Source organism: Muntiacus reevesi, chromosome 3 (assembly GCF_963930625.1).
Source record: "Muntiacus reevesi chromosome 3, mMunRee1.1, whole genome shotgun sequence".
NCBI lineage: Eukaryota > Metazoa > Chordata > Mammalia > Artiodactyla > Cervidae > Muntiacus > Muntiacus reevesi.
In genome coordinates, this window is record NC_089251.1 from 91,546,765 (window position 1) to 91,563,117 (window position 16,353).

Consider the following 16,353-nt stretch of genomic DNA (forward strand, 5'->3'; position numbering starts at 1 on the left):
ACAATACAGGAGACCCAGGTTCGATTCCTGTGTTGGGAAGATCCTCTGGAGAAAGAAATGGCAACCCACTCCAGTAAACTTGCCTGGAGAATTCCATGGACAGAGTATCTGGGCAGGCTACAGTTCACAGGATCGAAAAGAGTCAGACACAACTGTGTAACTAACTTCCACTTTTTTTCAGACAAAATTAGCACTCTGACAAAGTTGGTTTAAATTCAAGTTTGGTTTAATTGTAGAAAATCAGTTAAGGTCTAGGGAAAAAAATAAAATTTATATTAATTGAAAAAGGAGAAATAAGTGTTATCATTCCCAGATGGTGTGATTTTCCACATGCAAAAACCAAAAGAATGTACAGATGACTTATCACAATTAGATAACAATAAAGTTGCTCAATGATATACAATTAATATACAAATTTTAAAATATCATTTGCAATAGCATAAAAAGTAAGGTATCTGAAATTAAATATAGTAAAACTTGTGTAAGATCTTTATTCAAAATTTTACAAAGATATTAAAAAGATTTAGATAGATAAAAGTATACACTGTTCATGTTTGGAACAACTCATTGTCATAAAAACTTCAATCCTCCCAAGTAGATACATACACATACAGGCTTTGTGTATGTGAAATTTGAAAAGTTTATTTCAAAATTCACTTAGATTTTGAAAGAAACAATGGTGTCTCACCCTCAGAATTCACTATCTTTATTGCAGGACTCAGCACTCAGGAGCAACTGACTTGATAGCAAGGTGGAAGGGTTACCTATAGGCTGTCACAGCAGAGCCTGGAGACAGCACCCTGTGGAGTTGGAGTGTGGCCCGGCAGGACGCGGCACACACCTTGATCCAGAGGACGCAGTGTGGCGCTGCCTCTCCCAAGGCCAGGAACCAAGGGCTATAGGTAGAAGTTTCCCCTCTTACTGGCACGTCTAATACCCACTGAAAGGAGTCTTATTCCCTGTCCCTGCAATGTGGGACTCAGTAGGTTTGGAGGTCCCAGTGCCTAAGACATGAATACTTCTATCAGACAACTAGCAATAAAGTAGAAGCTGCAACTATTCCCTGGCTGATCTGAGGTCTCACGTCCCTGAACCAACAGGGAGAGGGAGTGGTCACTCTACTAGACAAAAGAGATTGATCCTTGGAGCTGGCAGACAGAAGGCATAAGGGAGTCAGAGGGAGGGTGGCTAGTTAGGGCAGGGGTCACAGAAGATCAGTCCACCTTGTCTAGGTTTGTTAGTCGGACTGAGGTATTCCAGAGGCTTTGGGCCACGTGAGGATCCTGAGCAGCTTCCGGGGGAAGAGTTATCACACAGGAACTGCTAAAATGTTTCCCAGAAATGCCGTCCAGCTCCTTTGCTAAGCTCAGGTAGAGGACTGGGACTGCGCCTTGCTTGCTATCCTGCAGAGACACCGAGGAAGTGGAAGAGTAACGCCAGGCAAGCTCTGACTTACCGGGACGCCGACCAGCAGAGCCCTGACCCACCCTCTTCAGGCAGCGCCAGCTTCTCCACCACCCACCTTAAAGAAGAAGCTGAGGAGCCAGAAGAGGGTGCGATATGACCAGGAGAAGTGCTTCATGATTTTCGTGTACACAACACCTGGGTCCACGGAGTTCACAGTCACACCTGAGAAGCGTAGTGCACAGTGAAGTGAGAGGAGGGTGGAGGGAAGGGAGGGCTAAGTGTGGCTCTGCGGTGTGCAGTTCAGGAAGGAGCCCACCAGTTCTGTCAGGCAGAGGTGACCAGAGACTTGGGGGTGCTGCCAGAGAAGTCCGTGTTTCGTAACTTACATGAATGGCAATACCCAAGCCAGTAAGGAGATAGAAGGATTAGAAAGCATTGGGTGATCTTGAGGGGGAATATGATGGATGGTGTTGGAGGAGAGGGATGTTGTGGATGATGAGAAAGTTGGAAAAGAATGAAAAGGAGGTAGGAAGATGGGGTTGAGTGAGATATTGGGTGCACAGATGATAAATGGAGGAGATTAACAGCTGGCTTGGGGATATTGGGAGTATTTTAGAGCCAGAATATGGTGGAATGAGATGGGAAGGGTTGGGAGGCAGTGTTGGGAGCGGACGAGTAGGGAGTGGCAGTGGCACTTACCTGTCCCTTGAAGTCTCTGGGCAAGCTTCCCAGTGAACGAGGCCAAGAGCAGTTTGCTGCAATCATAGTTCTGGTTGAAGGCCAAAGGTCTACCGGCCCCTACCAGATGATCCTCATCAATGTACCCATGTGATTGCCGGAAGGAGGATACATTCACCACCCGGGCTGACCCTGCCCGCTGAAGGGCCCCTAGGTGGAGAGAAGACCACATACCTTTAATCCAAGTCATGGAGTCAACGCCCATGCCCACTCCCCAGCCTGCTTCTCCATGAGACTACAAGAGAGCAGAGTCCTTCCCAGGCTTTCAGGAGATCAGTGGGCCCTGTGCGTACTGTAATGTGAACTGTGACTGTTTTCATTAGCTGCTTGCCTAGTGTTCTTCTTGTTTTATTTTAGTGTGGTCTTTTTTTTTTCTTTTTTTCTTTTTTTTTGCCTAAAGTAAAAGTGGAGTTGTCCCTTTTCTGCCACTTGCCAGCTGAAGCTAATTTAATTCTTGTTTATATTTTTATTTTGCTGATGACTAAGAATGGGGAGGAGAGGCTGGAAATGCTGTGAAAATTTTCTTTCACACATTCATACATTCATTCATTCACTTATTCATCCCACAAATATTCACTGTGCCCCTGAGTTATGGCAGACACCATGCTAGGCACTAAAGACATATGGGTGCTAGGTTTAGGGGGAAAGAAATATGTGCAGAGATTCTTGGGAAAGAGTTTTATTAAAAAATTTTTTTAATTAAAAAAAGATTTTGGAATTTATCTTCCAAAAGAATGAACGTAAAATTACTATCAATAGAAGAGGTGTAAGCAAATCTCTGGGGGGAAAAAAGAGTTTCCTAACTATACAAAAAAAAGTCTGGATTATATAAAGTACAGAAAATTATAGTTATCACATATAAGTTTACTTATTGTTTCAAAATACTAAAGCTATTTTGAACCCTCCATTTAAATGAAGAAACACAAATGAAAAATTGAGTGGAGGTATTCAGCCATAATTTGCCGAAGAGAAAATTATTCTTAAAGAGCACAGTTGAACTCCAGACTTTCAAACATAGTGACGTAAAGACCAAAGGGACTCACAGCCTAGTTGGGCACTGATCTTCATGCATCAGCACCTTCACAGGAACAGAGCTGTTTACAGCGGCTCAGCTGGTGGTGTTGGTTTAGTCACTAAGTCGTGTCCAGCTCTGCGACCGCATGGACTGCCTGCCAGGCTTCTCTGTTCATGGGATTCTCCAGGCAAGAATCCTGGAGTGGGTTGCCATTCCCTTCTCCAGGGGATCTTCCCAACCCAGGAATTAAACCCAGGTCTCCTGCCATTCCCTTCTCCAGGGGATCTTCCCAACCCAGGAATTAAACCCAGGTCTCCTGCACTGTAGGCAGATTCTTTATCAACTGAGCTATGCGGTAAATGGGGACACCTCGTGGGAGGCAGAGGTGTCAGGACAGGATCCACAGCATGAGTGGTATCTGTGCTGAGTGCTGGAAGCTGAATTAAGTTAGCCAGCCTAAAAGGATGGGAAAGGATATTCCAAATAGAGGGAAACACATGTGCAAATTACAGCCAGGATTTAGAAGACAGAGTGTGGCCTAAGAGAGAAAAAATTTTAACTGAGGATGAGGGTGTGGGTTTGGGAAAGGCTAAGGTGAGGCTCTCAGCCTGCAGAAGGTTTTTTAAGTGGAGATAAACAGCTTAGTCCAATACTTTGGCTACCTGATGCGAACAGTTGACTCATTGGAAAAGACCCTGATGCTGGAAGGGATTGGGGGCAGGAGGAGAAGGGGATGACAGAGAATGAGATTGCTGGATGGCATCACTGACTCAGTGGACATGAGTCTGAGTAAACTCTGGGAGTTGGTGAAGGACAAGAAGGCCTGGCATGCTGTGATTCATGGGGTCACAGAGTTGGACATGACTGAGTGACTGAACTGAACTGAACTGAACTGAAACAGCTTAGTTACTTTATAAAGGTCAGAATACCTTCCAAGAATTTGAACCAAGAAAGTGATATAATGAAATGTGATTTCTTATAAGACACAGAAGGAAGAATAGATTAGACAGGGGAGATAGGAGAGAATGAAACAGACCAAGACCATAAGTCCTTGCCCCTCCTCCCCACCCCATGTCCTCTGCCTGCCGTTTGTTTGTAGAAAACTTTAGTCAAAGAATAAGTTTAATCAGAAAAGTGAAAAACACTGAAACAAAGGAAAACAGTCTAAAGAGACTAAATAATAGTAATTTAGTCATTAAGCATGGTCAAGGACCTTTAGTTCTTTCTCAAGGGTTATAGATAATATTTTGAGCCATATCCTGTGAGCTGTCTTATAGATACCAAAATATCAGGTGGAAAAGTTAACTACATAGTGACCAGACTCTTCCCAGGATATGAGCTGCCACGATTCTGAAAACTGACCACAAAGAAATGGGAACAAACAGACCCTGGAACTGAAGATTAGCACTACCTAAAACAATCAAGATGATGTTAGTCAGACTACTGATAACCAGTTGAAGATGCTTGTTAGAGATAAATGTGCTGTTTCACATGTAATCTCCCCACTACACACACTCTATCAAAGCTCTCACCCCCTTCTTGTCAGGTGGTGGAGTTAGCCTTTGAACAGATGTCCACCACCCTCCCTACCACTAGTTGCCAGAATCTGAAATAAAGCAAACTTTCCTTTCCATCAACCTGGCCTATTTACTGGCTTTTGAATGGCGAGCAGCAAGACCCCCCCCACACACACACTTTTCAGTAACAAGAAGACAGTTCAAGAAATTATTACTAAGCAAGACACAGGGTATTATAGCATGTTACAATTTTTGGAAAGGGGAAAAACATATATTAATACATTACAGACCCATAGAACTTGGCCTTGCTCTTTGTTCACTTTCCAGTCAGGACTAATTTAATTGCCCACTAAAGGGTACATGAGACCTGTCAATAGGAGTTGCCTCCCAGGAAGGGAATGGGCAGCTGAGGAGAGGAGAGGAGGAGAGTTTTTCTTTTCTTTCTTTCTTTTTCTATATACCCTTTTGTACTTTGGACATATATTCATTACCTGACCAAAAAATTAATTTTCTTTTAAAGAGGCTATTAGAGGGTTTTCTAGATGGCTCAGTGGTAAAGAATCTGCCTGCCAGTACAGGAGACACGAGTTCAATCCCTGACCCAGGAGGATCCCACGTGCCACAGAGCAGCTGGGTCCATGCACCACGACCTCTGAGCCCCAGCACAGTTGAGCTGCAACTACTGAGCCTGCATGCCAGAACTACTGAAGCCCGCGCACCCTAGAGCCTGTGCCCCATGAAAAGAGAGGCCACTGCAATGAGAAGCCTATGCAGGGCAGCTAGAGAAAGCCCATGCAGCAAGGAAGACCCAGCACAGCCAAAAATAAATAAATAAAATTATAAAGAGGCTATTAGACAATCCAGAGAAAATGTTAGGGAGAATGTGTCTGCTGCTTAACTCCTCCCTTCCCTAGGAGAACACAGCCTCCTTAAACCTAGTAGCCTGATGCCACCTTCAAGAAGCTTTTGTTGAGATGACTGACTCTACCAGTTTGGCTAGAACTCAGACCTGAGATGACTGACTCTACTGGTCTGGCTAGAACTCAGACCTGAGGGAAAGAGAAGTGTGGTGTAGATCTTATATCCTCTTACTGGTTGTATTGATGTATGGGGGCTAACTGATTCCATTACCAGTCTCCTAATCATGACTGATGCCAGGTATGAAAAGTAAAAATGTATTGGGTTATTACTCAGCATGCATCTGGGTGCCAAGGGAAAGGAGATGACCATGATAGACAGTAAGCCATGAAAATGCTAGAGGAATGGAAAAGCAGGGGTCACACAGAAGGTAAGTACCCATCCTTCCTTACCTTGGAGCAGATTTGTGAGCAGAAAGGGCCCAGTGTAGTTGGTAGCAAAGGTGAGATCAAGGCCCTCTGAGGTAAGTGTTGTAGGGAACCCTGAGAGAGATAAAACATAGGTGGTGGGTGATGGAGTGAGAATCCTGAGGGAGACAGAGTCTAGGGAGGATATATTGGATCTAGTAGAAATGCCCTGGTGGCTCAGACAGTAAAGAATTCACCTGCAAGGTGGGGGACCTGGATTGGATCCCTTGTTTGGGAAGATCCCCTGGAGGAGGGCATGGTAACCACTCCAGTATTCTTGCCTACAGAGTTCCACGGGCAGACGAGCCTGGGGGGCTACAGTCCATGGGGTCACAAAGAGTCGGACACGACTGAGTGACTAAACCCAGCACAGAACCACCACAGGAGCACGGGTGTGTTGAGATGGGGCAATGATGTTTGAGACTATAATTTAGGTTTTTCAAGATAGTGTCTGAATTAGAGAGTTTCCATGGGATGTACAGGTTAGGCTTGAAGGATGCCTGTTTTGAGGTCCCTGAGAAATGAAACTCTGGAAATGTGTTTAGGGGAAGCAAGTCAAGGCACATACCACAGACTGCAGCATTGTTAACCAACAGATGAATCTCAGGACACTCCTGCAGCAGGCGCTGAGCAAAGCTCCGGATGGAGGCCATAGAGCTCAGGTCCACCTCACCAAGTAGGAGACGGCTGCTCTTAGATGCTGCTTGTATCTCGGCCAGGGCTTGCTGTCCACGCTCTCGGCTACGGCAGGCCAGGATCACACGGGCCCCGCGGCGGGCCAGCTCCTGGGACACAGCCTTTCCAATGCCTATGGGAGGGCAGCTTCAGATTATACTAGTCTGGAGAGTGACTAGAGGCCAATGGAGCAAGTAGGGCGGGAAACAAGTGTTCTGACAGTAGGAGCTGGTCCTCCTCTCTGCCCTCCCTGATGAGGCAGTTGGAGGCTGTGGTTGTGACAGGTCAGGAGGAACACTCACCACTGTTGGCCCCAGTCACCACTGCTGTCTTCCCAGTCAAATCTGTGGAGCAGTGCTGGAGGTCCCAGAGGTAAAACTTATGCCAGATCTGCACACTTAGTCTAAGCAGGAGGACCAGAATGAGGAGGACAGAGCCAGCACCCCACACTGGGCTGCTGAGTACAGACGACAGCGACATGGCAGAGAAGACTGGCCTGCCACCGGGAAGTGCTGCCCACAGGAGGGAGGCAGGGACTGGTCAAAGCTGAGTAGGACCAACCAGCAAGTTGGTATGGAGCATAAAGCACAAAATTTAAGGAGGCACTCACTCTTGGATGTGTTAGAATATCCCATTTGAACCTGAGAGTGAGTTCCTCCTTAAATCATTTTCACTAGCTATCTGATTGCCTCATTCCAATGCTGGTCCAAGTCAAAGATCAAGAGAGTCAGAGTTTCCCTAAATCCTGCATAGCCTCAAATTTGTCTCCAAAGGAAACTTGGATTTGCACCCTAAGGTGAATTGATAGAGCTCCAGGGACTGAAAATAAAATTCCTCATGTCTTGAATCACTCTGTGCTTAAACAGAGCCATCCCCTTCTTCCCCTACTGGAAGATTTTAAGTTCTCCCAACTGAGGCAGATCCCTCTTGCAACCCTTGTGTGCTCCTTTGTGGAAATGGGGATGGTTCTCCAGAATGCCTCTGCTGGAGAGCCACCTTGACCCTAAAGCAGGGTCTCCTAAGGGTGTAACCTAATTATGTTCTGTGTTCTTATAGACCTCTCCAGTTCAGTGAGAGCACACATTTGGAAGGAACTGATAGACATCAGGCCAATTCTTAAGGCAACTCAGCTGTTTATTTCTGGCAAGCAAACAGAAGGAAGGTAGAATTCCCACTGCCTAGGGCTTAGAATGGGGCAGGCGCTTGGAGGGGAGTGACCACAATTTGACGGCTGAGTTCGTCAGCTGTGCCACAGTCACCTGGGGCTTCGGGGCATCTGTATGGATGGGAGGAGAGGCGCTGCCTTCTCTGTCGTCCCGTTGAGGCTCAGCGGAGCTGACCAGCACCTGCGTACTTGGGTTCCACATGCTCACACCAGGAGCCAGCTTCAGTGCTCCCGGCAGCAAGACAGGTTTCCACATCACCTGGGACGTGGCCTCCAGAACTTGGGGCACGGGATGAAAGCACTGGTGAGGATCCTCGCTCTCCCGGTCCCCAGGGTCCAGGCCCTGCGGAGGTACACGGGTGCGGCCGGCCCAGAGCTCACCCAGCAGTTCGGCCTCCCCCTCCCAGCCGCTGGGCCACTTAGCACCCGGCCACAGTTTGGGGCTGGGGCTGCGTGCCATGTCCGGGCGCGCCCGGTGTGTGGCGAGAAAACGGAGCCCGGGCCTGGGGAAAGGAAGCTTTGAACCAAAGCCTGGCGACGGTAGGCCCAAGCTTAGAGTAGGGAACTGGAGGCTGAGACCGGGGCCCAAAGCTCGGACAGGAACGCCAGGTGGGAAAGGGAAGAGCTCTGACTGGGAGACGTAGGCTTGCGGTCCGCCTGGGGCCTCGGTCTTCTCGCCCTGCTGGCGCTCCCGGTAGGCCTCCAGCGGGCGGCCCTTCGAGTCTGGGACCAGGATCTCCGACAGCGGGCGCACCCAGGGGCGCGGCAGCCGCGCGGGGTCCAGACGCGCCGTCGCCCTCTTACGGCCAATTCTGGAGTGAAGTGCTCTGGGCCGCTCGTCAGCCAGCCGCGGCGGCTGCGGCTGGAATCCCGCCGAGGGGCTGAGCGTGGTGGAGCCGCCCGCGGAGGGATCGGACACCAACACCCGCGAGGAGATGAGGGGCACCTTCTCCTCTCTGAGCTCCGGCCCGTCTCCAGCCGCGTGCGGCTGGGGCGTGCAATCGTAGAGGTCCTCGAGGGAGAACTGAGAGCTGATGGGCTGTGCCCGCTCGACAGAGGCCTGAGGGCTGGCTACCAAGGACAGCTCCAGAGAAGCGTGGGTACTGCCTGCCGGCACCATCTCCATCGACCGTTGGCTGCTGGAGTTCCAGGATCCGGTTGCAAACAGGTCAGTCTGGTCGCCCCTCGATTGGTCACCCAGTTTCTCTAAAGGACCTCGGGGCCCTGTCTCCTGAAGCAACTCGGACGTGACTGGGAGCTCCCAAGATTCCATCCGCTCCTGAGAGCCTGAATCCGTCCACGATCCTTCTAAAGGGATCTGGTCCACGCTCTCTTGGTCCTGGGGAAATGCACAGGGGTGGAGGTCAGGGGCGAGTAATGGGTCCGGGGCAGCGGTGAGAGGTGGGCGGCAGCTGGAGGCTGGGCTTACTTCGCCTTGAAACGTCTCCTCCAGCCCCACCGAGGCCCGGGCGTGCAGCACCGGTACGGATCCCTGAGCCCAGGCATCCGTCGTGCAAGCCAAGGGCTCCTCATCCTCGCCCCATGTGGGGTCCTCTGCCACTGCAGATTCTCCCTCGTCCCGAGCCAAAAAGCGCCACTCGGTGATTTGCAGCATGGCCTCCCGTGCCTGACTGATGGTGAATGGAATGCACTGCGGAGGCAGGAAAGGGTCTCAGTCCAGCAGGGAGGGGTCAGGGAGAGCGGAGGTATGTCTGAAGGACAAGGATCCAGGCCTACCTGCTGGGTCAGATAGACTTTAAAGGCGGACTCCATGACTCGGGCCACCAGATCGGCCAAGATGTCGCCCACCACGTCCTCGCCCTCTTCAAGAGCCGTGAACGCTATCCATTCAGCCTCAGTGAGCCGCCCAGGCACGATATCCACCTGCGGCACCGGAACCGTAGGTGGCCGCACCTTTTCCGCCTTGGATCGGGTCACCCCGCGGTCTCGGACCTGCCTCTGTGGGAAAGGAACAAGGCAATCAGGGCAGGAAACCGAGGAGTGGAGCAGCAGTTATGGGTTAGGAGGAAGCTTCCTTAGGTTGTCTAGGACGAAGGAAGGGCCTTTAGAAAGGGACGATTTACTACTAAGAGCCTCCTATGTGACAGATGTTTCTCAGGTGACCCAGCCGATTTAATTTTTCAAACAGCTCACTCAGTCCCTTTCACAGACAAAGGAGCTGAAACCTGAGGGCAGTTTACCTCCACTTACTTGGGATTACACAGTGAACCCAGGCTATATATAGCTCTAACTGCACGGTCCCTGCTATTTGCGCTAGTTCAAAGTATTCAAAATTCTTCAGAGTTCAAGAATTTTTAAAAAGTCAATAAACAGTACAGGAATTATTGATGTGTTTCCCATCTCCTCCCATCCCCCAAATCAACTTAGATCCTCATTTCACAATATATATCTAAATAAATTCCAGATGAATTAAAGCACGCACACAAACAAAACAAACCTAAAACAAAAGATAAAATGTAGGGAAAATAGTTTAAATTGTCATATAATCTCTGGGTGAGAAAGAGCTGCCTAAGCATAAAAGTAATGCAAGAAATAATAAAGAAATGGGTAGGTAACTGTATATATATTTATATACACACACACACACATATATATATATTATATATGTCAAATTTTCCTGTGCTTTTTTAAAAAATTCCTAATTACAAGCTGATAATAGTAGTTATCATTTACTGGCACTTAAAGTATATCAGTCACATACATGGATTCAGTTCCTACATTTTTTAGACTACATACTATTTTTATCCCCAATTTACAGAATTTGCCCAAGATCACAGAGTAAGGAAGTAGTAGAGTCATAATTCATATGCAGGTCTGTCTGACTCCAGAGTTTGGCTTCATTCTGCTTCCTAAACAAAAAATACATGCAACAAATTTTTTAAAAGAGAAATATTCCCAAATACATTAAAAATGCATATAAATTTTTATAACCATAAGATCTCCAAGGATAATAAGCAAAGAACATAATATTTCACAAAAGTGGAACTATTGATGACTAATAAACATTTGAAAAGATGTTCAACCTTCAAAAGTACCAATTCCAGTTTTATAAATACACAAAGGCATACTCTGAAATGAAAATAGGTGACTAATTGTGTGCTACCTATATGATGAAATATTATGTGATGATTAAAGGCAGTCTTTAGGAAGAATTTACAATAGCATAAGAAAATACTTATGATGTAATGTTAAATGAAAGAAATGATATAAAATTACATATCAAGTATGATCTCAGTATGTAAACCAATATGTGTTGAAGAAAAGGAAAGCACCATGCATATGTTTCTTTCCTACACTCTTCTCCATTTTATAAGTTCTCTACAATGACTTTATATCCTTTTATAATCAAGAAAAATCCACTGAAAAAGAAAAGTCTAGTCTCCCAAAAACCCATTTTAGGGACATATGAATTTACTAGTAAATTATGGGGAGCCTCTTAATTTCCCCCACGAAAGCCTCCCTGAATCTGATTCCTTCTAAAATTTACCTCCCAACACAATTTCCCTAACTTTTGTCTCCCCAGCCCCAACATTATTGCTTCATACATGGTGTTCTCCAAAATTAATTCTCCCCCAACTCTGGTGTTTCCTAAACCTCACACTGAACTCAAAATCCCTTAAGTTTCGTTTCCCCTCTCTGCTAGTGAGAACAGTTCTGTTGGCAAGCCTAAGGAATGGTCCAAAGCCCCGTTCAGGCTTGGCCAGAGCACGGGTAGGTAGGGCTGGGAGAGGAGAGTTGATTCCTTAGACAACCCCGCCCAGGCTCTCATTACACCCGCGCTAATGGCTATACCTAGAAATGGACTGACCAGAGGGGTTGGAGATATTACTGCATGAATGCTCTTCAGTCTGTTTATTTTAGAGTTTCTTGGCTTTTAAACAATTAACTTTCAAGTGCAGCCTCAGAATTGTTGTTTAATCCATTTCTTCCTCCCGAAATTCTCCAAATGAATCCTATCTAGCAACACCCTCTCCCCAGTGCCTGACTAATTCTGGTTTATCCATTTAAATGAGTACCTCAATATAAGAGACTCATTAAATGCGTTAACTGTTGCCAAAGTCACTTCTTGTTTTTGGGCTCTTCATCACCCATTTAACCCCCTTCCCTCAGGCTCCAAGTGTGACAGTGCTTGTGAGCGCGCGTGGTGCAGGTGCAGGTTTTCTATTCTAGTGCACCGACATGGCTTTCTCGGTCATCTTGAACGCCCGCGTGAAGGGCGGATGCCAGGTGGCACAGAGCCGGTCCACGGTTCCGGACACAGATCTTAACGGTCTTAACCCCGCTCTGGGCCACCCTCAGCTGAGCTAAAGCTCACCGAGCCTTCGTGCGCCATCGCCTCAACTGTAACTTCAACCACCAGGCTCCAGCAGCTTTCCTGTCCAGCGGTAGCTGCTGCTGAAGCCCATCGGTCTCCTAGGCAACCGCGCCGCCGGGAGGCTCGCCCCGCCCACAGTTGCCCCGGCAGCCGCGCCGGCCGCGCGTCGCACGTTAGGGTAGTTCACCCCACCCAACGGCCGTGCGTACGTGCGTCGTCTCTATGGTGGCGGCGGATTCGGAGAGATCGAACGCTTCTGGAGTCTCGGAGCTGCTGGTGTGAACTCTGACCTGGTCCGGGGGCTTCGGGGAGCCAGGTTGAGGGAGGAAGAGCCGAGGGGCTACCCTGTTTCATCCTGCCTTGACTCGGGCTCTTGGGGCCACTGGGTCCTGGGCCATCACCATTCCTCCTCTGGGGTTCCCCCCCATCACCTCATGACTCAGCCCTAGGGTTCCCCTCGCCAGCTCCGCGATACCCTCCCCACACCATGTGACCACCAACCCCCATCACCATCCCCGAGGCCCCCATTCATTCACATCACGACCCAGTCGCCGTAGGCTTTCCCAGTGCCTAATGTCAGCACCACCCCACCCCCAAGCCCCCATAGGAATCTCGGCTGTCTTCTGCTTTCCGCGCGCCTGGGATAGAACGTCTCTCCCCAAGAATGTTCCGCCGGGAGCGCTCCATCCCGCTTCGAGGCTCGGCGGCCGCCCTGTGCAACAACCTCAGTGTGCTGCCGCTGCCCACCCGCACCCTCACTCATTTTGGAGTAGTCCATGGACCCAGCGCCCAGCTGCTCAGCGCTGCTCCTGACGGTGTGCCCTTGGCCCAGCGCCAGCTCCACGCTAAGGAGGGCGCTGGAGTGAGCCCCCCACTTATCACCCAGGTGAGGTGTGGAGTTGGGAGTGGTGTTGCTGAACCCTGCCCTACCTAGAACCCGGTACTTCCTCTCCAAACCTCAAGGAATAGGCCTTCCCTGACCATCTGAATTTCCCCACTTCCGAGTCTTCATGACCTCAGCTCTGACTGCTTCTTACTCTGATTCATCTCCCTCTAGATCCACTGGTGTGTGCTCCCTTTCCGAGTATTGCTGGTACTCACCTCTCATCGAGGAATACAAGTAAGAAGAGGACCTTCCTATCCTCCCCCGCTAGAGTCTTCTCAGCTTCTCTCCAGGGCCCCTAGTGTGTGTATGTGTGCTGTCTCCCAGTCGTGTCCCACTCTTTGCAACCCCATGGACTGTAGCCCACCAGGCTCCTCTGTCCATGGGATTCTCCAGGCAAGAACACTGGAGTGGGTTGCCATTTCCTTCTCCAGGGGATCTTCCCAAAACCCAGTGATCTTACTTCTAAACATTTCCAAGCTATTCTCATGCTTAGCCCCCTCATTTCTCATCTTCATACCTTCCTTGTCCAATTTTTAAGTGCCATCTCCAGTATCTGCCTTTTTATTGTGTGACCTTGAGCGATTTAGTGAACTTCTCAGAGCCTCACTGCCTTCTGTGCACTTCTAAAAGAAGGGCCTCCCTCCCAGGGTAATTCTGAGGATTCAACAGGCTGAGGTTAACATGCGTATGTGGAGTAGCTGGTACAGAGCGCAGCAAAGGTCAGCTGGGTTATGACCCCATCCTTGCCCTGGTCTTCCAGATGTACGAGTCTGATGGCTCCGTCATGGTCTACTGGCATGCACTGGACGCTGGAGATGCCTCTCTAGGTACCTGCAGGACGGGGTTGGGGTAGGGAGTGTTTGCTGGGGCTAGGAGGGATAATGCTTCTAATCATTTTCCCCTGTCATACTAGTGCAGGCCGTGTTTGCCCGAGGAATTGCTGCCAGCGGCCACTACGTCTGTGTGGGTGAGGGGGCCAAAGGCAGGGCATTGGAGAGTGCTGAGGTATAGGGGTGTGGGCTTTGACCAGGATGCTGCTGAAGGTCTGAGGAAATTGTGGGATGTTAGAGGGCTGGGAGCGAAGGAGGGTCTGAGAAACTCCCAAAAAGCCATGGAGGGGTTCAGAGGGGCAGGATGGTATAGGAAAAGGGCAGTGAATGTTGGGAGTGGGGCTGTTGGCACAGTGAGAGGTGGGTTTGTTACTAAGGTTTCTGGGATGGAGGGAGGGCTGAGCATGGTGGCAGGAGATCTGGGAGGATCAGGAAGGCATCAGTGGAGCACTGGTTCTGTAGGAACATGGTCAGGCCGGGTACTGGTGTTTGACATCCCCACCAAGGGTCCCAACATTGTACTGAGTGAAGAGCTGGCAAGGCACCAGACACCAATCACAGACATTGCCACCGAGCCTGCCCAGGGACAGGTGAGTGGATCCTCCCTACCTGTTCCAGTGAATCTGAGGGCCTTCCCCACCTTGGGGAAGCAGGGGACCTGGGTTCAAGCCTTGGCTTTGCCACTAAGCAGCTGCATGACTTTGGGCAAATTAGTGCACTTTGCTAAGTTTTAGCAACCTCAGGTCCAGTGATGAGTCCCGAAATACTTTATATTTACGTGGTACTTAATAGTTCACCCATACGTTATGATCCTGGTGTGAATGGAGGAGTTGAGACTGATGGTTTCTGAGTTGCATTCCAGCTCTGACATGTGTGGCTTCCTTCTCTGAACTTTGGCGAGTCCCCCCCTATTGAGGCCCACCTCTGGTGCTGTCCTCTGCTAGAAGCCTTCCCCCTCTTCCAGCCCCCACTCATCTCCCTTAGCTGAACCCTGAATTGATACTGTCCATAAAGACAACTCTTATCTCCCTGATTAGACTGTAAACCTCTTGAAAACAGGGTATGTATCTTATAATTCCTATGCTACACTACACCTGGCACAGTGTTGGGCCCATGGGTTCTGCTGGCTGCCTGGGTTGGGGAGTTAGAGTCCCAGAGTCTGGTCATGACTATGACTGGCTCAATGCAAGACCTCCAGAAGGTCCTGATATTGTGGCCTAGTTTCATTATTCATTCAGTGAGGACAGTTACATACCCTAACACACAGGATGTGTGCTGGGGTTGGGGTAGGGAGTCAGACTCTATAAGGAATACAATGAAAGCATTTAATGCTTCCAAGAGACCCTTCGAGCCAGTGATGGCTCCACGTCTTCCCATTTCCCTGGAGAGGCAAAGATGCAAATACTGCCTCCCTTCCCCTCCTGCCCTGTATACAGGACCCAGCAGGGAGGAAAAAAGGGCTAATCCTGCCTTTCCCCTCAGGACTGCGTGGCTGACACTGTGACAGCGGATGACTCGGGGTTGCTGTGTGTCTGGAGATCAGGGCCCAAATTCAAATTACTGACCCAGATTCCAGGATTCGGGTAGGTGAGGCAGAAGGGGCCTGAGGCCTTCCTGAAGCGGCTTCAAGGTTGGGAGCAGGCTGAGGTCTGGGAAATCAAAGTGCGATGTCACCCTTGCAGGGCCCCGTGTTCTTCTGTGCAGCTGTGGCAGGGGACCGTGGCAGCAGGCTATGGGAATGGGCAGGTGCGTCTGTATGAAGCCAGCACAGGAACTTTACACGTCCAGATCAGCGCCCATGCCCGGGCCGTCTGTGCCCTGGACCTGGCTCCTGAGGCAGGCAAGGTCAGTCTCCAGCTCTGTCCTTGCATACCCTTGTTTCCTGGCCCTGGGATGTTGAGAGGCACTCCACAGACTTATCCCTGCCTCTCAGGGTAGCGCCCTCCCCAGGCACCTGGACTGGGCTTTACAGCCTATACCAGCCCTCTGTCAGCACATTGACTCCCACTGGTCCTCCTTGCCTTTCTTTAAAATAGCTACTCTCTGCGGCTGAAGACACCTTCATACACATCTGGAAGTTGAGCAGAAGCCCAGAGGGTGGCTACATTGAGGTATGTGTCATAAGAGAAGTGGAATGAGGCCCGAGGATGAGGCCACAGGCCCTGAGCAGCTGTCTTCTCTCCCAGGTGGAACACTGCCATGGCGAGTGTGTGCCTGACACCCAGATCTGTGGTGCCCGATTCTGTGACCCCTCAGGCAGCTCCTTTGCTGTGACTGGCTATGACCTTGCTGAGATCCTGAGATTCAGCAGCATGTGAGAGAAGGGCAACCCTCTGTTTCCCTGTGGTATTTATAAAGTACTCCCCTCCACCCAGCCCTTGTCTGATTATTCAATCTCATCGTCATACTTCACAACTAGTGAACTAAGCTCCAGGGATAAGGGGCTATGGCGGGTCCTG

General features: G+C 49.5%; 3 protein-coding genes across 5 annotated transcripts; 1 reads left to right on the forward strand and 2 right to left on the reverse strand.

Moving 5' to 3' along the window:
- Positions 1 to 317: 317 nt before the first annotated feature.
- LOC136163001 (retinol dehydrogenase 12-like) lies at positions 318 to 7,181 on the reverse strand. 2 transcript variants are annotated; one of them, XM_065927413.1, is made up of 6 exons: positions 6,980 to 7,181; positions 6,571 to 6,810; positions 5,988 to 6,077; positions 2,107 to 2,295; positions 1,523 to 1,629; positions 318 to 1,403 (listed from the first exon to the last, which is right to left on the reverse strand). In XM_065927413.1, the coding sequence occupies exons 1-6, from the start codon at positions 7,155 to 7,157 to the stop codon at positions 1,215 to 1,217; spliced, it is 993 nt and encodes a 330-aa protein (XP_065783485.1). In that variant the 5' UTR covers positions 7,158 to 7,181; the 3' UTR covers positions 318 to 1,214. The 2 variants fall into 2 exon arrangements, with proteins under 2 accessions (XP_065783485.1, XP_065783486.1); XM_065927414.1 differs by lacking the exon at positions 5,988 to 6,077.
- A 674-nt stretch (positions 7,182 to 7,855) lies between these two features.
- Positions 7,856 to 12,215, reverse strand: C3H2orf81 (chromosome 3 C2orf81 homolog). Its single transcript, XM_065927415.1, has 4 exons — positions 12,179 to 12,215; positions 9,580 to 9,801; positions 9,272 to 9,493; positions 7,856 to 9,181 (listed from the first exon to the last, which is right to left on the reverse strand). The coding sequence occupies exons 1-4, from the start codon at positions 12,194 to 12,196 to the stop codon at positions 7,856 to 7,858; spliced, it is 1,788 nt and encodes a 595-aa protein (XP_065783487.1). The 5' UTR covers positions 12,197 to 12,215.
- A 154-nt stretch (positions 12,216 to 12,369) lies between these two features.
- WDR54 (WD repeat domain 54) lies at positions 12,370 to 16,261 on the forward strand. 2 transcript variants are annotated; one of them, XM_065927416.1, is made up of 10 exons: positions 12,370 to 12,454; positions 12,777 to 13,064; positions 13,236 to 13,298; positions 13,825 to 13,891; positions 13,978 to 14,031; positions 14,357 to 14,484; positions 15,377 to 15,477; positions 15,577 to 15,739; positions 15,931 to 16,005; positions 16,081 to 16,261. In XM_065927416.1, the coding sequence occupies exons 2-10, from the start codon at positions 12,843 to 12,845 to the stop codon at positions 16,210 to 16,212; spliced, it is 1,005 nt and encodes a 334-aa protein (XP_065783488.1). In that variant the 5' UTR covers positions 12,370 to 12,454; positions 12,777 to 12,842; the 3' UTR covers positions 16,213 to 16,261. The 2 variants fall into 2 exon arrangements, with proteins under 2 accessions (XP_065783488.1, XP_065783489.1); XM_065927417.1 differs by lacking the exon at positions 12,370 to 12,454 and having other exon boundaries at positions 12,472 to 13,064.
- The last annotated feature ends 92 nt before the right edge of the window (positions 16,262 to 16,353 follow it).

Excerpts from the sequence above, each read along its gene's own strand:
- C3H2orf81 (XM_065927415.1), bottom strand. Across the intron at positions 9,494-9,579 it reads AAGTCTATCTGACCCAGCAG|TGCATTCCATTCACCATCAG; the intron begins GTAGGCCTGGAT and ends CTGCCTCCGCAG. Across the intron at positions 9,182-9,271 it reads AGGAGACGTTTCAAGGCGAA|GACCAAGAGAGCGTGGACCA; the intron begins GTAAGCCCAGCC and ends GCATTTCCCCAG.
- WDR54 (XM_065927416.1), top strand. The coding sequence starts at position 12,843 with ATGTTCCGCCGGGAGCGCTCCATCCCGCTTCGAGGCTCGGCGGCCGCC. Across the intron at positions 13,065-13,235 it reads GCCCCCCACTTATCACCCAG|ATCCACTGGTGTGTGCTCCC; the intron begins GTGAGGTGTGGA and ends ATCTCCCTCTAG. Across the intron at positions 14,485-15,376 it reads CCGAGCCTGCCCAGGGACAG|GACTGCGTGGCTGACACTGT; the intron begins GTGAGTGGATCC and ends CTTTCCCCTCAG.
- LOC136163001 (XM_065927413.1), bottom strand. The coding sequence starts at position 7,157 with ATGTCGCTGTCGTCTGTACTCAGCAGCCCAGTGTGGGGTGCTGGCTCT. Across the intron at positions 2,296-5,987 it reads GCTCACAAATCTGCTCCAAG|GGGCCCTTCAGCGGGCAGGG; the intron begins GTAAGGAAGGAT and ends CTCTCCACCTAG. Across the intron at positions 1,404-1,522 it reads TCCTCAGCTTCTTCTTTAAG|GATAGCAAGCAAGGCGCAGT; the intron begins GTGGGTGGTGGA and ends GTGTCTCTGCAG.